Source organism: Heliconius melpomene, chromosome 1 (assembly GCF_056956725.1).
Source record: "Heliconius melpomene rosina isolate 202511_hmr_F chromosome 1, ASM5695672v1, whole genome shotgun sequence".
Taxonomy (NCBI): Eukaryota; Metazoa; Arthropoda; class Insecta; order Lepidoptera; family Nymphalidae; genus Heliconius; species Heliconius melpomene.
The window spans coordinates 16,047,458-16,070,425 of record NC_140389.1 but is presented as its reverse complement, the minus strand read 5'-3'; the positions used below and the strand labels follow the sequence as shown (position 1 = coordinate 16,070,425).

Sequence of the window (22,968 nt, the reverse complement as noted above, 5' to 3'; positions counted from 1 at the left end):
ATAAGTAACTTAAACACAGACATTGAAATAGGTATTATAGATAAGAAAATATTAGTTAATAAGGTGAATAGATTTCAAAGGGTGATTAGACACAAAACTAGGAAAGCTTTTAAATCATAATATACAATGATTTTCGATAGTGAACCCAGAGAAAGAGGAACAAACAAACACATATCAACATATTTTAGGTTTGCGTTATATCATAATATCTTAGACAAATAAACTTACATAATATTATTTATAAACGATATTTTCATCAACATCATATGTGCACCATACCATACCATACCATACCCACAAATATTTAGATTTTTTATTTAATATTGACTTTAAAGTCATAGAATCTAATAGAACTTTGTGAAATAAATATATAAAATTAATCAGGCAGGCAACAATTATAGCATATTCTATAAATGACCAGTTTACAATTTACAAATTTGACATTTAGATTTGTTATTTATTTGTATTTTGAATTCTCGTTTGTCATCTGTGAAAATGTGGGCGATATCGTAAATAATTAAATTTCGTTATATATATAAGTAATGAAAATAAATTGAAAATAACATATTTTAAGAGTACTTTTATTTTCTATTACAATGGCTACATCGACTGTTTTAAGAGTAAAACGTCGACTAGAAGATAACCCTCAAGACGCTTTAGTACTTGTATGCAAACGTTATAAGACAGATTCTGAAGAAGTTTCACCATCACTCTTCGTATTTAGGGGTAGTGTAGAAAATGAGGTTAGTAATTTGTTTTTATTACAAATTCTCATAAGAAACAAGTTTAAACAATTATACTTGTTTATTCACAGGAACATGAACAAGTGAAAAGTGTAGTCCCAAATAATATATGTAAACTTAAACGTTCTACAGATGTTAATGATATCATTCAGAAAATTAGGAAAGAAAGAAAAGATTTTGCCACAGAAAACCGCTATGAAATTGTTAATTGTAGTAGAGGTTTAAAAGGAGATTCCATACAAGATGATTTTGATTTAGTAGATTTACAAAGAAAAGATGAAAAACAAAACGAAAAGTACATATATGACCTGTATACTTCTGCTAAGGAAGATTTTGACATATCAATGTTGGATAATTTAGTAAGGTAACTAGTAGTCATAATTTTTAACCAGAATTTTCTTTTTTAACATGCATTTTCCTATTGTGCTGCATTATCTCTTTTTTTATCGTACAACCTCCTTTATGTCTTCTCCACAAACTTGACATCGGTAAAGTGTTCAACTGGCATGTTCGGTGCACCATAATCAAAGAACCATAGTAATGCTTACATAGCTGCTTAATTAACTTTGAGAATTTTTTGATTGAGGCCAGTCTAGCTCAGGTAGACAGTGTTTGACTGTTAACACAACATTTGTGGCCTTGATTCTGACTTGGAAATAAATCATTTTCATGTCCTCACTCTGGTATGAAGACAAAACTTGGTCAGAAAATGAGAAACAGGTGTTGTATGCATGATATAGTGTAAAATTAAAAATAAATATTGGATTAACTTCAAAATTATAGGAGCAAAAGACAACATGAAGGTTGGCATTTATAAACCACTCTAAGCTAAGCTCTGAGTAAATGTATATTGAAAGACTAAATCCTATTGTGGCTCAGGTGTATAATATAATAATAGTTTGGTGCTTTTATATAAAATAGAATTGGTTCTCTGATATCTCTACATCACTAGTGCAATAAGTAAGATTCTACTGTATTTCAATATGACTTATTTTAAATTGCAGCATAGAAAACTATGAAACACATTTAGTATTAGGCAGCTATAGAGAAAATGGCTTAGTTGCATCAGATGATGATGATGATAGTGAAGATTCTAATGCAGAAAACAACTGGAGGAATGACTACCCTGACTCGGAGCCCAGTAGCATTGATGAGGAGGACATGATTAAGGCTGTTGAAAATATCAATTTAGGTAATTTATAATATTTAAATCATACTTATAAGTAATTTACATATGGTATATGCATGTGGTATAGATCAAAAATTTTAATTACAATTCTGATCCAAATTTTCTATAGTCGTTTTTTTTCAGCTTCACTCTATATCCCACATGTATTAGCGTAGGTAGAGGAAGTCTTGACTGATCCTTATTTTCCTAGCAATGTTAGCAATGTTCAGTGGCTAAACTCAATGTCACACTTTGCCTTGACACCATATCGAAAAAATGAAAATATTAAATATTTCAATCTATTCCATGTACAGTCATATGCTTGTTTCTTGTTTCAATTTAATAGCAGCGTTTTACCTGAAATAAAACGTTTATTAATTTACTTACCTTATTCGAAGCTTATTAAACGAGATAGGCACTATGTTTCCCGCCTGTACTTCCTTCTTAGGCCACGCCTTTTTCCCCTGACGTCACTTCCACTTGGCAGCCCCTTCCTTTTGACAGCCGTGGGTAAAAATATTCATTGCGTTTTAGTAAACACCAGGTAGCGATTAATCGTAAGCTTCGAATAAGGTAAGTAAATTAATAAACGTTTTATTTCAGGTAAAACGCTGCTATTAATTTGACTGTCCCTTATTCGAAGCTTATTAAATGAGACGTGTTTGTTATCGCCTGGTGGAAGTGACGAACGCCAATGTGATAGCAGTATAGATCACTCGAAGACTGTAATACTAGAGTAGTACATAGTATAGGTATATTGAATGCAATATAAACTAGAAAATGTCATAAGGCGTATTCTAACAAATCTACTTTTATATGAAATCAGAAACATTGAACTCTTACTTTAGAGTGAAAGCAAATTTTATGAGAAATAAATAAAAAGAAAAATTGTTATTATAAAAGTATAACTAGATATTTCTTTCTCATTTTAATGAGAATTTTTTATTACAATTATTCATACATTTATCATCAAAATATAATAAACATATAAATCATCTAAATTTATCAATCACATGATAGGATCAAACAATTATGTCACTGATTCTATATTTATGATTAGAAACGAACCAAAACCAATTTTTAGAAACAACCGCAGATCTAATGCTTTCGGAGATAGCTGATACGCCCGCATCCTTAAACAAGGATTTGACCTAAACGCCTATTAATGTACGTGACGCGGGTCTGGGCTCACCTCCAATATTGATAAAAAGGTTAAACGATAGTCTTCTCCGATCTTCAAGTAATGATTTTGTTATTTTTTTTTCTAGAAAACGGGGTCCATTTTCTCATTTTCCTTATCATTAGCCAATAATTTACATCTTGATTACAGATGACCCAAATGGTGGCCAAAAAACTATAGAATTATCGTCAAGGGTGTAATTGTCTGAACCTACTGTTAACAAAGTCAAGTCATGAATTCTTCTTCCTGAACAAAGTAATAGCAGAGCAGCTGTATGTCTTTGCACTTGGAAACATTAGTTTTGTCTCTATTTCAAATTGGGGCCTTCATATGACTGATAGCTTACGCGTGCTATTGATTTCAAAATGTGCTTTACAAGTTCATGGGAACTAAGTTGACCTGATAAATTTGGATGAATTGAAATGATGAATTCGGATGCGATTTATGAAGCAAAACAGAAGTATATGATAATTTGAAGATTAATGATGCAGATTGACAAAAAACTAGCAAATTCACTGGCCATTTAAGCAAAACTTAAGGTGATTTATTTTGTAAGATCTACACTAAGAAATCTTATCGTTTCCACGCGATATGATAGACCTTACGTGTTGATGAACGCCAAGATTCCCTCAGAAACTTCAACTGGTTAAAGTTCCTTCCATCTAGTGCCCCAGACCGCCACACTATCAGACCTTCATTGTCATTTCGAACAATTTCGGCGGAGGTAAGCTTGTGATCCTGTCTACGAGAACTTTGTCAAGGCGAGGAATCATGCATGGTCCTGCTAGGGCATGAGCTTTGACATCCGGGTGCCAAGATATCCGTCTCCGTCGAGGGACTATAAAAGAATAGATTCCATGAGCCTGGATAGATGACAGAGTATCTTGGGAATAAGAAAAACGGTGGGATAACCACACTAGATTAAAGTTCCAAGTCCGGGAAAAAACGCCTCATGAAAAGTACACCAAGCCTGATCGACGTTAAGATCCAGTGAGACGTAATTAGTCACTACATGAGCTCGACTGAATGCGAACAGGTCTATAAATGGAATTTCCCATTTATGAAAATTCTGTCCGTGCAATCGTATGTCAATTGCCACTCGGGTCTCTCTTGCATCCTTGATAATCCATCAGCGTGATTGATTTTTGATTTCAATGGAGACGGCGCTTTGTTTGTAACCATAAACCGGCAAGAGTTATATTGTTTAGGCAGGCTCCCCATGCCACATCCAACGCATCGGTAGTGAGAAAATGATGGGGTGGATCGAAATGAATAAATGTTGACCGCCTGCAATTTTGTAGCCACCAAAGCAGATTTTCCATTCCAGTCAAAGGAATAGCGTGAAGTATTTTAGTTCATAGCTATAAAATTTTGCTCAAAAATTTCAGAAGTGCGCGATAGTTGAGCTTGCCCCTGGGTACTGGCAAAATTGAGAATCCCGACAAACTGGCAAAATTGAGATTCCCGACAAACTGGCTAACAAACCTTTGAAGATTTCCGAGGCTTGTTCGTTGATCCGTCAACACTTCGTTTATTGCTGATACTAAAGGGGTAATTTGTCTGCAGGTAGACACTGTTTGGCCAGGGATTCCAATGAATCCCCAAAAACACTAAGCTCTTCTCTGCAACCTTGGATAATTTTTCGAAATTTATCACCCATCCTAGTTTCTTTAGAAAAACTATCATTTTCTGCACATGCTCCTGTAGGATGTTTTTGTCCTGGTTGGCTGACAGAAAATCGCCCAGTAGACGATAATTCTTATTGCTTGCTCTCTGAGAATTTGAGTTATCCAATTCGTTATTGCTGCAAACGTTTGTGTTATACTCAGCCCAAATGGTAAGCAGGTCATCTCCAGGGGATCCTCGGGATAATAGAGACGCAGAAATCTCGTGGGACTTTACCCAATAGGAAGGTGAAAATAGGCTTGTGAGATGTCTATTTTGAACAACCAATCTTTCGGTTGTAGGAAATCTCATATGTGCTGAACATTTACGAGCTTGAAATAGCGCGTTATGACATATTGTCTTAAAGCCTTTAAAATGAAAATTGGTCGATATGAGCCGTTGCTTTTGGAACCAGAAACATTAACGATAGAAAGCTTGGAGAGCGCTTTCATCTTGCTTATGATCTGAATCATGTTAATTGATTCGGGCACGTGTCATTTTGAGGTACCGAGGTACACCAGAGGTGATTGAAAGGTATGCGATACCTCAATATTATTTTTAGGACTAGGTTCGGAGCCCCTAGACAAGCTCATTGATCCCGACACTGCGCCAGAAACTAAGTCAGAAAGTCAGACTTTTATTGTCTTTACTTTGAGGAGACGGTGATAACGGTCGTTTTTGTCCAACCTTACTTTGATCACGTTGTCTCGTGTTTTGTCGAAGGGAACTTCCCTTATAACAACTTTGAAAATTGCGGCCGAATTGAAATGAGCAACAAGGTAGCATGTAGCTGGTAACTTGACAACCACCTTGCGGAGGGGCTGCATGAGAGCAAAGTGGATGCGGGTAACTGCGGTTACACCAAGCTAAACCCTGCGAGAGCTAAAAATTTCGATTGGGCCCCTGCGAGGGGCCGTGTGACTTTTTTAGGACTGCCTGCGAGGCAGAAGTCACATTTGTTTTCTGGACAGGCCAAAAACACTTTTTAATTCCACCAGCACGTTCTAAACTACAGTAAACTTTTCTGCGCTGAAAAAATTAGTAGCTGACGAGGAACCTTGCGAAGACCGGATTTAGCAGCCAAATCCTCAGCCGACGGCCACAGATTAATTGATTTAGATCTGTAGAGCTTTTATGAATAACGCCAGATGAGCAAAGAGCGCTTATTTAAACGTCATAGTTCGACAGGACGCAATCTTTCGCCCACGACAGTGGATCCCGTAAACCATTTTGTAAAGCTTCCATTTGCTTAAAATATATACATGCTTAAGGCAGCATATGTCTTGTCGGCGTGATTGAGATTCCGAGGGGTTTCATAAGAACCTGTTTCAAGTTCCGTAAAGCCCGGAGAAAAATTGTACAATTTATTGACAGTCCGCGTATCTGACATCATCTTTATCCAAATGTGGATGATCAATAAGCATTGAAGGCCGTTGAAGCCTTAGGAATTAAAGGATTTCAAAAGAGAGAGTCAAATCATTCTTACAATTAACAGATCTTCTAGAATTTTCATGAACGATCTCATCATCGATACAGTATAAGCGTACCTTGCCATAAGCGATGTGACACGATCATTAAAATCTGCACTCACGTGACAATGGCGATTTCTTTGGAACACGATCTTCCCACATTCTATTCTTTATATTTCTACGGTGCTTACTCTTCGAATCATTTGACGACGAAGAACTACTTGAACTTAAGGACCTCCGCCGCTGCTGATTCGGTGAGAAAGAAGTTCGCGGAACCACGGACACTACATTGTTTTCCATGCTAAATTCCAATACACAAAAAAGAAACACTATCCTCCGAAAAAGATGAGAGAACCATTAACTTTTATTAAATTTATCAATTAGTTACATGAAACAAAACCGTTAACATTTACGAAAGTAAAACGTTAATAGAATACGTTAATATTTAAAAATGTGAAGGTAGATTAACAAATTATATCGGCCTACTTAGCCATATAATTTCACTATTCAACTAAACATTTGATAAATGAAATGTGAAATGAAAAGAAAAAATATACATTATTATAATAATGTAAAAACTTACTTGTATAATTTTCGAAGAGTCGGAATACGTACTCGGACGACGACCGACTCGGCGGGAAAATAAAACGCCAATGAATATTTTTACCCACGGCTGTCAAAAGGAAGGGGCTGCCAAGTGGAAGTGACGTCAGGGGAAAAAGGCGTGGCCTAAGAAGGAAGTACAGGCGGGAAACGTAGTGCCTATCTCGTTTAATAAGCTTCGAATAAGGGACAGTCAAATTAATACCTTTCAAATATCTCACTTTAACTATGATTATTTTTAATTAATCCTTTTGTCACATTAGAAAGATAAATTATAGTACTAAGTAATATATAAAATTTTGAAAGAGAAGAATGATGTGTTTGTCACTATGTTCTTTGTCCTTACCCTATTATATACAGAAAAATATATGCTTAAAATTTTTGAGTCATGATATAAGAGTTGTCTTTCTTTTCTTACAGAAGATGATCTCTCAAGTGATGTAGATGAAGAAAAAGTATATGATGAACCACCGGACCTATTTAATGAAGATGTTAAAAGATATGGGGCAGCATATGCTAAATATAAAGCAAGGGTTCTTTCTGAACAACCTGACTTATCTGATAGCAGGAACTATGTCCATTGTACACCAGACGATGGTTACAAGGATGATAGTGATGATGGCTTTTACTATGGCCAGGAGGAGGATAGTGAGCAGTTTAGGGAACAATATGAATCTGATTGTTCTGACCCAGATTGATTTATGTTTGGTTTATAGAATTGATTTATAAATGTTAATGTAAATATATTTTGGGAATAATAATTTATTATTTTTTTTATTATAAGAACTGAAATAATTTGGTACCAAATAGGTGCCATGGATCTCTTTTTTATTAAAAGAAATATGCGTGAAGCTGATTAGATTAGACTTTTAATTATTGTGGTTGTCCCAGACTGGTAAAATTAACTTTGTCATTTATGCCATATTCAAAAAAGCCAGTTACATCTTTATTTTCTTTACGCAAGGTTTTTTTATAAATCTACTCTGCCATATGCAGAGCAAGTGTGAACCCAAAAAAAAAAGTAAATAGGATATAGATGGATAACAAAATAAAGATATGTGATAAATAATAATTTATTGTCTGGCGTATTTTACAATATCAATGTACGCGTACATCGCGTATCGCATGTATCACTTTAAAACGTACTATGGTTACAAATACATTACAATGTGGCATATTTCATTCAACACTAATATTTGGCCGTCGCTAGGCGCGTTGACATGCTATTTTGTTATATCACATCATTCACATCTTGAAAATTAAGCTAATTAATATTTATTATAGAAATTAGAAGTATTCCTTTTCAATTTAATATATTTTCATAATAACTTACTTAAACTAATGTACGAATCCATCTGTAGATACCTTTATAATATTTGTAATGGAATTTAGTAAACTAAAAAGCAATTTCGCGAAGTAGGCAGCTTAATTTTCAAAATGCGATATATTAAATTTAAGCCATAAGTTTATTCGAGAACATCACGTTAACATTTAAATCTATTTTGTTTACATTAAACACTGATTATGGCACGTCACATCAGATGCTATGTTGATTTATTGAAATGTCATGTTAATTTTACGTAGGTATGCATGGTTAAGTCGGAGACATTTTATGTTTTAACATTAATTAGAGAATATTTTCCTTATAGAGGATTTAATGGTCGTATTTTATAGTTTATGGAAGTCAATGTATTTTATTATAACAGACAAAAAGTATTATGAGATACAGATAATATATGATCCGTATTCAAGTACTTGTCGACGACTTAACCACAAAATTACGTTACGTTTAAATCCAAATGGACACGGCCATTTATCCGAAAGTGAAAACTCTAGACTTATTCCAATGTACAGACAAACACAATACATTCATATTAACGGAATAAGTCTTGTAATTTCTTAATTCTACAATTATAATTAGTGAGATACCTATAAATGCAAATTACGATAATCTAGCGATGCTTTGGCATTGACAAAACATGGTATTTCGCGTTTTCTTAATAGAAGACATTATTTTTCTTTAATTTTACCAATATATTATACATTATATTGCAGTGCTAGTATAATAATTTATATGTAACTAATGGAATAACATGCCAGTGTTTATTAAACGTACTAACCTTACAATATGCATTTGAAATTTGATTTTACTGTGTAAAAACTTTTGTATGGTATTAAAAATTAATGTCATTAAATTATATGACTTGAAAATAATAAATTTTCTTTTAATGCAGATAATAAAAATATAACAAACTTCTTATCATATCAAGAGTGTACAAATGACACTACATTAGCAGCGAAACAAAATTTTAGAACAGTTATCGGATATTACGTTAGATATAAAATAATCAATATAAATTTAATAAGAAAAATAAACAGAAAACACAATAAAAGAAAAAATATTGCAAATATATTTATATTATGTAGCGCCATTCATATTTTTTTGAAAAACACTGGTTAATAACGGAATGAGCATTTATTTGCTTAGCAAGATTATATTATATAATTCATTTAAATGTAATTATTATCAATAATAAAAAAAATTAACAACAAAGAAAGAACAATCACTTAGAACAAATGGTAATAAAATTTAATTAGTTTGCAATAATATCTTTACATATATTTACAATTTGGTATTTTAACGTATACTAATACAATGACGAAGAAGGTTAACTTTTTTTTACATAACAATATTTATAATATAACAAAATCTTAATAAGGGCTCTAATCATAGGCGTCGCTAGAAGTATAAAGTGACTTAAAGTATGCTGAAGTGTGTTTAAAATTACATAAGTTTAACTTAAAATTATAATTACAAATTAATATAGAATAAACGTAAAACACATAAATTTAAAAGTCGGTCTGTTTATTTTCCCGTGAAACTTTATACGATACAAAGGATATTAATCTATGTATCTATTATTTAAAAAAAGTAGCCACGCCTATGGCTATATTTACATTAGCCGAGATTTCTTTCACATTGAACGCATTTAATATCAAAACGTCAATTTGGCTTTGATATGCAGTACAAGTGTCTTATATCGAATTACATTTTTATGTTTAATTATTGCACATATTTTTTATAATCCAGAAAACGAGTTATACACTTATTTTTTTAATTAAAAAACGCTCTTAAGCGGAGTAAGCTAAGGATCGAGAGAACAGCAGCCTTATCGTGACTCTTTAATATTAATAGATAGGTAGAGTTAAATATTTATAAGGTTTTACTATTTCAGAATATTAATAGTAGTTTACTAAAGGCCGCTGAAACTTTCTAAAGTATTTTCATACGACAGGAGCGTCGTTGACTCTGGCTGGCACGTTGTTATTAGCGGCGGCGTCTTGGTTCGCGGTGCAGTAGAACTGCTTGTGTGCTTTATACGTGTTCACGTATTTAAACGGTATGTTACACGACTTGCAGAAGTTAGGGGTGTCTTCTTCAGTCTCTGGTTCTTTCTTAATGTCGACCGCTGGTATTGGCGAGGTCTGTTCTTCAGGTTCAGGTTCCTCAGTAGCGTGGACAAGGCGCGCATGTCGCACAACGTTGCCACGGTAAGTGGAAGTGTACGCGCAAGACCCACATTTGTGGACCCGGTCCCCAACTGCTGGGCTAGGTGATGTAGTCTCCCTGTTGTCTTCTTCGAGCACGCATGAGATGTAGCTCTCCTCCTGAAATCACGAAAGATTATTCTATATTAACAATGTTTTAATGTTTTTAAATTTGCAATTGCTTGATAGTTTTAAATTACATAAATTCAACTTTAATATCTGATCATTACGAAAAATGCCGTGACCTTAAGTATTAACACAGGCCATTTAGTATAAAATGCTGGAAGTCGTATTAAAAATCATGTATGATTATATGCTTATTAAAGCAGTATTTGAAATAATAATTTAATTAATAAATTATACCAACCTGTAGATCTGCAGGTTTTTCACGAAAATGCATGCGTATGTGCGTCCGCATGCCTCTCAGCGTGTTTCCCCTGTACCGGCAGATCGTGCAACGAAACGCCTTGACTCCAGCATGAGACTCCATGTGGCGCTGCGCGGCTGCTGCGGTTGGTGACACCACGTCACAACATGGACATTTCCACCCGCCATCCGACCCTGACGAAGGCCGGGGCGCTTCCGGTAGACTACGTGGCGAACGCGTCTCCCGCTTCGTGCAGTAATATAATTGATGGGTTGTCAAATTGTCTATTGAGCTAAAGTTTATTCCACACGCCAAACATATTAATTGTCGATACTGTGGAGGCGGTCCAGGCTCGGGTGGGGCGGGACTAGCCCTCTCCTCGCCTCCACCGGCCGAACAGTAATGCCGTTTGTGAATGCGATAATTTTCGAATTTACAGAAGACTATGTTGCATTCTATGCATTTCGAGACTCCTTGCTTCACTAACACTTGAGGGGTTGCCGCCGTTACAGGTATTTCTGAAGCTAATCGAAGGGCTAAAGCAGGTGGCATGATTGGAGGAGGTACGACTGGGTTAAATTTTTCTTCAGGAGGAGATGGTATACATGGTTTGGGGGTTGGTCCTCTTGAATTACGACGGCGACGCTTAGGAGAACTTTCTCCACTGGGTGATGAAGATCTTCTTGAAGGCGACGGTGTTCCAGGGGAGCCTGGCAATGATGGAGCGCAAACTATTTGCTCTGGAGTAGTTGAACGCATTCTATTTTCTTTCTCATGTTCATCTGTTGTTACAGATTCGGGGGTACGTCGAACACTCAGATCTAAAGGCGTAGCACCATCTCGCGACGGTTCACGAGGTCTATTGGCTGATTTTAAAACTTCAGGTTCTTTTACTTCTGTATTTATATTTGGCAACGCTCGGCTAATAGGTTGAAGAGTTCCATTCGGTAACAAAAAGCAAGGTGTATCTGGATCCGGCAATGTAGCGCCTGGAAGTCTACTAGCACCTTGCAATATTGAATATGGAACTATTAGAATTGGATTTGTTGGTAGTGCTAATGCATATTGACTTTGGGCCGGAGGAGTCGTTCCTGGTGAAGGTGGTGCAGATCCTGACGTGGCAGATCCTGTCCTAGCGGCAGCTAAAACTTGTTTGACTACTTGTCTTGTATTACAGTAATGAGCTTTATGAGCGCGATATGTTTTAACTGACGTAAAATGAATATCACAATCCATACAATAACGTTCTTGGGCAGGTTGCCCTTCTATACTTTCACCATTTGAAGTAGGTGGCGGTACGGGAGTTCCGCTGCTGACTGGTGAAGAAGAATGCATTCGCATATGTCGATTTAAACTAAGTTTTTTGTCAGCACTGTATGAACAATAAGTACAAGCGAATTGTTTGCCAGGTGGTCGGGGAGTTTTAGAGTCTCCACTAGAATCATCAGCCGCTACGTCCGTTGTTGCTTCTGTCCCATCAGGTTTTGTTCTACGTTTTGAACAATAGTGTTCTTGATGTGCTTGAAGAGTACTCAACGAAGAATAACGTATACCGCATGGTTTACACATATAACCAGGTGGAGTAGTTGCTACTGCAGCTGCTGGAAATAGTGCAGAGAAATTAGCTGCTGTCAGCGCTAAGCCATAATCTCGCGGCTGTGGAGGAGGCGGAGGCGGCGATGGCGACGGAGGTTCATGTTTTAAAGACGTGGCTTGTGGTGCAAGCGCCGGATCAGTGGCTAGACTGGCATTGAGCCGTAGGCGTGGTGGAGAAGCAGCAACAGAGCCTTCTGAAGCAGGTGAGGCGCCTCCGCTAGAGGCTGGTCGCTCTCCGCCAGAGCTTGGCGTGCGAGGTTCTCCAGGCATCGCCTCGCTCTCGTTTCCCCATTCCTCGTCCTCACCTGAAAATTAAATAAAATTATATGAGTCTCTCTCAGTCTAAATTCTTTTAATTACGATAAATATATAAGTCTGAGAAGGTACAAAAATTAAAAGAAATCAACAGTATCAGTTGCTGTTAGCGTTGTTAATAGCGAAGCGATGCAAAATTGGCAGTGGTTTTCTCCTGATAGTCGTCACTCGTCACGTTTCACTCACTATCTGTCGACGTCAGACAGATCAGGGCTTCGGTCGAGGCATACATTAGCGCTCCTAATTGAGACGTGCTCGCGGTATGTAAATTTTTCGCGTGGGTGGGGTATAGGATTTTTAGTTATGCGAGCAATGTAAGGTCCTACTAACATTTCCGTGCATCCGGGAAATAAAATAATTAGTTTTAACTGGTCGCATAGCCATCGTCTGTCAATACTGCGCGTGAGTACACCTTCGACCGTCGACCAAACAGAACAAAAAGTTAACGGGGCTCGTTGTAATTGGATCTGATTTCCAGAAAACGCTCGCTCTCCTTCCTTTTTGAGCGACAACGATCTCGACCGGGCGAGGAATTAACCTATCTTTCGCGCAGCGATCTCAGCTCAAAACGCCAATTAATGAGAGGCTCAACTTCATTCTCCTGCCCCTGTGAAGATCATTATATGGGCACGACAGCGAGATGGACGCGACGATTGGAGCCCGCGCACCGCCATCTGGCGGTAACGAATGCAATTCGAATCGGATTGCGTTCGGGTCACGCTATCCTAGTAACAGCGCATTTCGATTGGCCGCTGCGATTCCGCAGTGACGTGCGATTGGTTCACTCCAGCTCGATTTATCTGGCAGTTTAATGTTAGCGTCATACCGAACGCCAGTTATCGCAGTTCGTTAGTTGCGTTCGAGCTCCCGTTTCTCCTTAAGTAAGTTATAAGTTGTGATTGTTAAAAAAGGTTGAATGTTCAATCAGATAGATGGCGTGACTTGGTGTCGTTTAAACAACTTTTGCGAAACCGAATGTCGATTCGTTAAATGATATTTATCAGTATCCTTTTGTCTTTATAGACACGTCAAATAATGTGGTTAAAATGGCTTTTATATGAGAGTGCTAGCACGAATCTAACATTACCATATTGTATCAAGCTTTCGTATAAGTACCCGCATTGCTTTGAGCGAACGTTAGAGGAAGTATACTGTATGTGATTTGTCCTTTTAGTTCTTGTCATCTCATGTACGCCACAAAGGCTTGAGTTATACACGGAAGGATTAAATGTTAAAAGATATTTATTTGTGTAACGTAATTATTAGGCCGTCATGGCGCACGGGCACAAGCAACCGATAGTAAACAAGACGGTTGTGGGTTCGACTTTTACTGATATGAAATATTTAATATTTTAATTTTGTCGCTCTGGTAACAATTCAAAGCACGGCGTTGAGTTCAACACGCATTGCCCTAAAAAAAGTTGTCGGAATCGGGAGCAGAATTTACCATTAGGTTCCCAGTTCTTTGAAATTTAGTAATTATGTTAAGTTAATACTTTGTATGAACGGGTTATTTATTCTATGCTAACAACTGAACTTTGCAACTATAACTTGGTAACTATTAATTTTCACGGAAAAGTAAAAAAATATATATAAAAAAGTGAATATATTAAAACAACTAAAATACCAAATGTAAATCACCACATCAACTATCTAACGCCTGTCTTGTACAGGCCATCACCATTAAACGACCATTCAAAATTCTATAACTCGAACAAACACCGAACACGTGCCTACATGTCCATAAAAAAAAACAAAGCCGCCATCTTGTCCTTTCATTTATCTGATCAAAGATCGGAGCCCAATTAAAATAGTCGTGCATCGAGGCAGTCACAATCGACGCGATAGAGATCTGTGCTGTGACGCGGGAGACCGATCACCTAGAATACCATATCTGATACCATTACCTGTGATATCGTATATTGAAATATTTATATTTAATTAATATAAATGTTACTATGTTCATTTTACTTTTTGTTTTTATTATTGAGATTTTAATAATGTTAATCAATAGTCGATATTATACAGATAATAGTAATAATAATTATATTTAAAAATTTTATTTAAGAAGTTATAAAATGAAAAAATATAAAAGAAATGTCAAAATGTGTTTTTTAATCTGTTTATTTTAATCATTAATTGAGCAGGTTTTCATTATATAGATTATCTGTAGTGTTATTTGTCCAATAACTGACAATATCTATTTGTCTGTGTAAATTTGATTTATTTTTACCAATAATATATTATAAATATCTAAAATAATTAAATTTAAATTAATCAGTATTATTATAGTATAAAGTAGCACCAAACCCTACAGTTTTAAATGAACACAGAATTGATCGCGTAAACCGATAGTGATGGCTTTTAATGCCAGTATCGACCTGCGATACACACGAGCCAAACAGATTGTGTAAATGTTACCACTTGCAGCTAATTTATATTGCGTTTAACGCCGAGGCATTTAGTTAACATAGTTATTTAAAGTTATTAAGGTAAGTTAACTAGTGTAGTTCTATGGAAAAGTTGTAGTAATAGGGAGGTTTGAAATGCCATTGGAATGATTTGCAACTTGTTCAAAAGATATTTATATGGTTTGGAATTTAGATTATGTTTATATATCAACTGAGGCACATCGTTTGACTGTAAAACACGATGGTTGTGGGTTCGATTTCCAATCGGTCAATTTTTTTTTTCTTCTCGTTCTAGTAAAAAGATAAAGCATGACATTTAGTTTCGCCACCCAACACCTAATGTTTAGAAAATCGTGAAGTGCGCGGGGAATGAAGTGTTTTAACATGTATGAATCTGGAAAAACAATCAAATAAAATATCTCTTATATGCTTCCTTATAAGGAAGCCAGTTAGAGCCTTAGCCCTTCTTTTATTTAATCCGAAAGATTTATGTATTTCTAATATGTAGCTTGAACGCATTTAAATGTAAATGTAAGGTTTATAACATTATCTATTAACTAATGTTCTCATTTATATTATACACCATACGTTAATCTAATTTAAAATTTAAATTTTAAGAAACTTTTGAGATTATTACTAATAGAATCAATTATAAAGTACCTTCAGCGTGATTGATGTATCTTATAAATGGATTTAACACGTGTATTTGTATAGAGATGTGTTAGTCTATCAGTTTTTTTTGGTGTGTTGAAAATATATGTGTGCGGCGTTAAGTATCGTCGCTCAACATGCAATACTTCCAGAATTCAGCACGAAGTGAGGAATGGAAGTGTCTTAATGAGAACTGGAATCTGAATCTTAGGTTCCCAGGTCCTTTCTGCCTATCTTTATGTGTGGTGTTCAGCTTGGAATTAATTGAACAAATATTAATTAAATAATTTAATTTATTTAAAATATTCCCTACTAGCATACTTCATATGCAACATACTTATAAAAACGTACACATACGCAACACTTACAAACACGAGAACAAAGTCGGAGGTAAAAGCTATATAGTTAGATATGTAAATAGATTAAAAAAGAAATTCCAAGCCAAGCTCTTCCACCGTTCCTCGAAATCGGCAAACCATACAAAACATTTCTTCAGCTGAATGTCACCGCGTATTGTGATAAAAGCTGTCTATCATCGCGCTGATCTCGGCAAGTGTCCGGACGTCGTGCGTCACGATCGGACGCGCATTTGCATATCGCGGGTTCGATTCCACTATCGAGTTACGCTATTTGTAAGCTGACTTTTAATGGTGGACGCGAGTGCTGCGAGTGTTTAAAATGTTTTGGTACATCCTTTCAGATTACATACGACTTACAGCTTGGAGAAATTAATTATTTTTTTAATCTTATAAAAAATTTGCTGCAATTCAGGGATCTTAAAGTTTATTTCAATTCTGTATGTAATGTAACTTTATTAAAGTAAATTATGATTAGCTATGAAATCGTGAAAAAACAGAATTTTCCAGTTTACGTCTTAAAGTTCATACAAATGAAGTTGCATTTAGTAGGTATATTATAAGACTAGCGGACGCGCGTAGCTTCGTTTGCTTATTTAGGGGTGAATTCTAATAAACCACTAAACATGTTCAATGACATATTTTTAAGAGTCTAAATTTCAAATTTAATAATAATCGGTGGCGTTATAAATATTTTTCCATACAAACTTTCAACCCCTTATTTGCACCCTTAGGGGGAGAATTCTAGAAAACCATGAAACATGTGTTTAATTAAATACTTTTAAGAGTCTAAACTTCAAATTTTATAAAAATCGGTGGCGTTTTAAAAATTTTTCCATGCAAACTTTAAACCCGTTATTTGCATCCTTAGGGAGAGAATTCTAGAAAACGATGAAACACTTGTTCAATTAAATACTTTTAAAAATCTAAATTTAAAATTTTATAATTATCGGTGCCGATTGAAATTTTTTTCCATACAAACTTTCAATCCCTATTTCACCCCTTTAGGGTTAAAATTTTTCAAAATCCCTTCTTAGTGGATGTCCAGATTACAAAAGTAAACATCTGTCCAAATTTCACGCTTCTACCATCAGTGGTTACGGCTGTGCGTGCGTCTTACCTCAGTCAGTGAGGACAAGTCCTTTTATATATATAGATATGAATAATGAATGCCTTGAATTTGTTAAAAAAATATCAATGAATAGCTTATTTACTTAGTAGCTAAAATAAATATTAAATATACTATACTATACATAATACATATGTCGATTTCTTGAACTGGTTCCTTCAACAGACGGTCTAAATATGACGAGGTCCGACAGTTGACAGCTGATTTCGATGTATCGTGTCATCATATCGATGTCCCATAATTCCGATTTTATCTCGAGATGTAACCGCGTCGATTGTAATGGTATACTCGTACGTAAAAAATCGATGTTGTTGCTTTTACCTTTTAAATCGATTATTATCTGAACAAGTGTGTCAGTGTCATAGGATAGCCACGGCGGTAATATGAAAGTTATTTAGCGACAGCCTTTTTGAATGGAATTAAATAGGTTTGATGCTTGCTAAGCATATATTTTAATTGGCTATTTGTACTGTGTATTTTATGTTCATAATATTATGTGTCTATAGGTTTTTGCCGCCTTTTACCTTTATTAGAAATGTCAATTTCTAGATTATTGCTAAAATAAAAAAAAAGTCGATAAAATTGTACGAGAAATCGGTTTCTATCTGTCATACCCAATTTTTTTAAAATTCTTATAAAGTAACTGTTGCTCTAATTTTACGCCTATTCAGTGTTCACGTAATCTGCTATGTATTGCCTAGATATTATTATATCGGTAAGTGTATATGTAAGAGATTCGGTAAATTGTTTTTAATTTATGTATGATATTATAAGTATATTTGGTTTACGATATTGGTAAATATACCTTTATCTATATATAAATGTTACTTCTATTGTTACCCATTTACCTCACATCGAGCTATAATTATAATATTAACAAGCAAAAGAAACGTCAAGTGATTTGGAGATTTGTAAAGATAAAAAACACATTATAGTGTATCCAGTTATTTTTTTTAATCAGATAAAAAAAATCCTTAAATATATGTTAAGTTTTTATTCTTAATAACTTAAAGTAAGTAAAACTTTGTATAATGTGCGTTTAAGTATTACTTTCATTACGTGGTGGTGATTAAATAAATGGCTGTTAATTGATTGAAGTTTGGTGAAAGCGACGTTTTTATGTTTTATATACGAGTATATATATATACACGAAAAATATATATTTTTCGTCATTCGTCAATCATATGATTATTGTAGGTGTAGATAACTTGACTCTACCAAGGAGATACTCGATTGGACACGTTTGGGAGTTCGATTCTCATTTGAAGGAAAATTTACCTCTTAAATTATACTTTCAATTCATCCTACCAAAAGGATTGAAAAGATAATAAAATTCCATATAATTTAATTATATACAACATATTAATTTCCTAAAAAATCAATATTGCTTCAATAAGCATGGAATTACTTTACATTTTTAACTTAACGAAACATAAGTATAAGTTGTAACAATTGTGGTTGTGAATTCAATCCCCATTTGGGGAAATTATTGAATTGCTTTCATTTACCCGCTCTGGTCTGGGATGGCCTGGTATGGAGAGCGCGGTGTTAGATTCCGCCTTTTAACACGAATTAACCGAAAAATTAATCTAAAATTAGGGTACGGAGCATCTTAGCACTGTCTTACTTATTGTTTTGCAGGAAAGAGCGTGTGAACATATTATTAAAAATATATATAAAATGCCCCCATTCTTTAATATTTCAAGCCTCATTTGTATACAAGGACATAATATTATAGAGGTAGAAGAAATAGCTTTCCCATAACGCGAACCTATTATTAAATTTATATCAATTACTGAAATATACATAATAAGTAGCACTAGGGCAATTACGTTTCTTAGTTTTTAAATTGCATGCTATATTTACTACTGCCATTTTGGTTTATAAAATATGCATACTCGTATCCACGTTAATCATGCCTTGCAGGTCTGTTTCCATTATACTTTTTAGAAGTTATGGATATGCATTGAAATTTAATTACTTTTAATTTTAATAGTTTAATTTAATTTTTTTAGTGTTAAGACACTGTCATTTTCCGCCCAATGTTGGAGATGTTGCGTGTTGAGTGACGGAATTTAACGTTGCGTTTTATTTTCCAGATTAGAGAAATGAAAAATATATATTAGATGAATTTTAATTAAAAATGTAGTTTTATAAATCTACGCAAATATGTTTTAAAACTACTGATTTTATCTTATATTAAACTGCTTTAATTTGGTTATAAATTATAAAAAGACAGCCTCCACCACTCGGCATTGGAAATCTTTCGGATTAGAGGAATATAATAAATACCTTTACAATTTTTATTTTTATTCAATAATAACAACCTCCTAAACATATTTATAATACATAGCAAATAAATAATAAGTATAACCCACATTCGTGAAACCAAGTTCCCAAGTACCGACCCTTTAACGAGTATCGCACCAGAGATCTGCCGTGATTGATATGTTGCATGTTAATATTCATACTGTTACAAGGGAAATGTTAAGAATGGATGAGGAAATGGAATATGTGTTTTTACCGACTTAGTAGGGAGAAATTCATTCAAATTTAACTAAAAAAACGAATTATAGTTTTAGTGTGTAGCCCTATTTAGATATTTTTTAGGCTCACGATTTGCCCCTAATGGGTCAGTCAGAGAAAACGGTCTCTAAATATTCCTACCTTTTTCGTCTCGTCTACTGTTAGGAATCATTAATACTGTGGTGTCGAAGGTCAACTGTGGCCATTCCCTATTTTATATCTGGTCTGTTCGGCAGTTTAGAAATTGCAATTTTTTATACAAGTTTTTACCAAGTTTTATTTACTCGTACTCATAAAAATTTGGGTTGAAGGAAAACAAACCAACATGGGGACCAACATAACGGTAACAATATGAACTTAGAGTTAACAGATAATTAATTAAATGAAGAGCAATGTCAATAGAGCACACTAAAATGACTACCTTAAGTTACAATAAGAATATAAAAAATATCCACACTTAAATAAATATACGAAAAAAATCCAATTATTATTTTATGTTAATTAAAAAATACCGTCTCGTAATGTTCACACATCGCTGTAATGGTACTATTGCTTTGTAATTAAAAAACAAAAATCCTTAGCGGGCACATGTGAAATCAGATAACGTTGAAAGAGTTTCGTCTAATGGACTCGCACGGCGGACGAATTAATTATTTAGCATTTTAAGTCAAACCATAAATCATGTACGCTCATATATGTATGTGTTTTTGAAAATGTTATGTAAAACAATATGCGTTCACGCTAGATCCCAGATATAGCAAGGTAGGTAGAGGGAACCTAGTTTCAATTCAAACCGTTCCCATTAAAACATTTCAGTTCTCCACTTTCCGCTGTATTCTGGAGGCTTTGCTTGTTGAGTGGCGGAATTCAACGCCGCGCTTTGCCTCTACCAGAATGGGGAAATGAATGAATGAATATTTAATGTTCCATTTCCTGGAGTGGGAATCGAATGTGCCGTAGCGCCACGACTGGCCTCACACCTAACTATCATATTATACATTGAAAATCTATACCTATAGTATCTATAAACATTCTGAAAATATAGTCATATTTAATATTAATAATATATTCTCTAAACCTCCAACAGACTCTAGCCGCGCCGTAACTCAGAAAGCAAGCAAACACGGCACACGGCCATTTGCATCGCTATCCACTTTTTAAATCTATGCAAAACTACACGATACGCCCGCGCCGCGTCGAGACGCAAAAAACACACGCGGTTACATTATTACATATAAAATGTGATTAATATTTAAACGTGGGCGATATCAAAGATTAATAAATGCTAGTAAAGTATATGCCTTTAAAAGTATTATTAATAATTGTGACAACTACCAGTAACGTTTCTTATCATCATGCTTTATCCTGTATAGCAGAGTAGGGTTTCCGAGTGAGTTCACAGCATAGAGTTCATAGAGATCCATTGCGTGTAGAATGGTAGAACTCTACGCAACGTCACTTTTTTTTACCAAAGCGGGAAAAGAAGAACTCAAACTTAACGTGCCAGCACGAAAGAATTCTTTCTTTCATGCTGGCACGTTAAGTTCGTTTGCGTGTAGAAGCTGACCCTCTAAGACTGATTTAAAGGAAAATTATGAACAGAGACTAGAGAATCTTATTGAAAGATCACTCTGTTGTCAATTTTCTTATGAGTCTATAACAGTACGATCTAGTCGGGCATATCACTACTACGTCACAATAATCACCTTAAACTAATGGGTTTATCTTCAAAATGTATCGCAATAAATTTCCGTCAACTATAATCACATGTATCAATTTATCGATAAAAATATTTTAAAAGATATCCATAAAACATTTGAACCTGCAATCTGTTTTTAAATGAAATATTTATTAAATTAGCATAATTTACCTTTTAAAAGATAAATATAATACAATACGTTATGTATTATAACCTATAAATCGCAGCCATTTTGATGAAATGAAATAAAATTAAAGATTTATAGATACTATATCGCTTTGAACGGTAAAAGTTGCGTACACGCATTGTAGGCGTCAAAAGTGGGCGGCGCTTGTGACGTACGACGTGACGGCATCTGCCTCCAATCGAATCTGATATCGATTTTAATTATAAGCCAGGAATCGGGGTCTATCGAATCGAATATTAATATGTTGGTCGCGAATACATCGAATATATCGATAGCGTCTCCTTTGATACGTTCTGACGAAATTTGCGTGCGTTCAATGCGTAAGTATGCGACATTCTAAGAAACAGATGCGCGATAAAGTTCCGACAGAGATGGTAGATAGTTAACTGGGAAATAAAACAAACGAAACATTACTATTCGTTGGGCGAGCGTTTTTTTTTCGTGTACGCTTTTTTATACAGGCATTCGCTTTTTTTGCTATGTCAAAAAAAGTTTCATTTATATATTCTTTGCGTTTTTTTTCACATGTATAATAATTAGAAGAAATTAAATAAATTAAAGGAAGGGACAATGACATAAAGTGATTATAAAATTGCCAACCTTTCCATTTAATGTTGTAATTGCGAACTGTTAAGAAATTCAACTGCATTTAACTTGACAATAAATCAAAATGTAAATTTTAAATGAACAACAAACACAAAAACATTTATCATTTGAACAAAATTAAAACTACAATTAATTAACATCGATTATTAAAACTCGATAACGATCCGAGCGCATACAGACGAGATACGTACTGGCGATTAATAAAACGCTTCATCAGCACCAGAACGGTCGCGTCAAACGATCTCCTTTGTTAGAACACTATCACGATAAAGGATAGCATCTCGAGCGCACGCCTACGACACGAAAATAATTAACTCAGTCCACCGTCAAACATCGTGTCCGACATCGGCTACTCCCATACCAATTACTACCGACAATCGATCGAGAGAAAAAACATCGAGCACTATTCCCGACTCGAATGGCTTGAAAAAGAAAAAAGTATGTGAACGTGTTAACGAGGCTTTGATGGATCGGGCCACGATCTAACACCACCGACATATTGTTTCGCTATAACTTTATGTATTCTATTCATTTAAATCGTTATCGGGCTGCTGCAGCTAAATAACTACCGGGCTGAGCATGCTGTCAATTATATGTTCATATATTTTATTAAAACATTTTTTAAAAATATAATTAGTTTTTATTTATTTCATTTTCAACTACTGTCTCATTTATGTCAGAAATAAAAAAAATGACGAACATCCCTATTTTTGTTTTACTTATTAATCGATTATTATAATTCGAATAG

At 34.8% G+C, this 22,968-nt stretch overlaps 2 protein-coding genes across 4 annotated transcripts in view; one reads left to right on the top strand and one right to left on the bottom strand.

The window, feature by feature from the left end:
- Nucleotides 1-440: 440 nt before the first annotated feature.
- fs(2)ltoPP43 (female sterile (2) ltoPP43) lies at nt 441-8,711 on the top strand. The gene is made up of 4 exons (XM_085191539.1): nt 441-743; nt 815-1,107; nt 1,748-1,935; nt 7,249-8,711. Exons 1-4 carry the CDS (start codon nt 597-599, stop codon nt 7,524-7,526), a joined length of 906 nt encoding a protein of 301 aa, XP_085047665.1. The 5' UTR covers nt 441-596; the 3' UTR covers nt 7,527-8,711.
- The window catches only part of ush (Zinc finger protein ush), a 157,287-nt gene continuing 142,204 nt past the window's right edge, over nt 7,886-22,968 (bottom strand). For all 3 annotated transcript variants that reach the window (XM_085191519.1, XM_085191511.1, XM_085191525.1), the window contains exons 2-3: nt 10,745-12,645; nt 7,886-10,497 (exon numbers count right to left, since the gene is read on the bottom strand). In XM_085191519.1, coding sequence (XP_085047645.1) covers nt 10,114-10,497; nt 10,745-12,645 — 2,285 coding nt within the window. In that variant the 3' untranslated portion in view covers nt 7,886-10,113. The remainder of the gene's footprint in view (nt 10,498-10,744; nt 12,646-22,968) is intronic.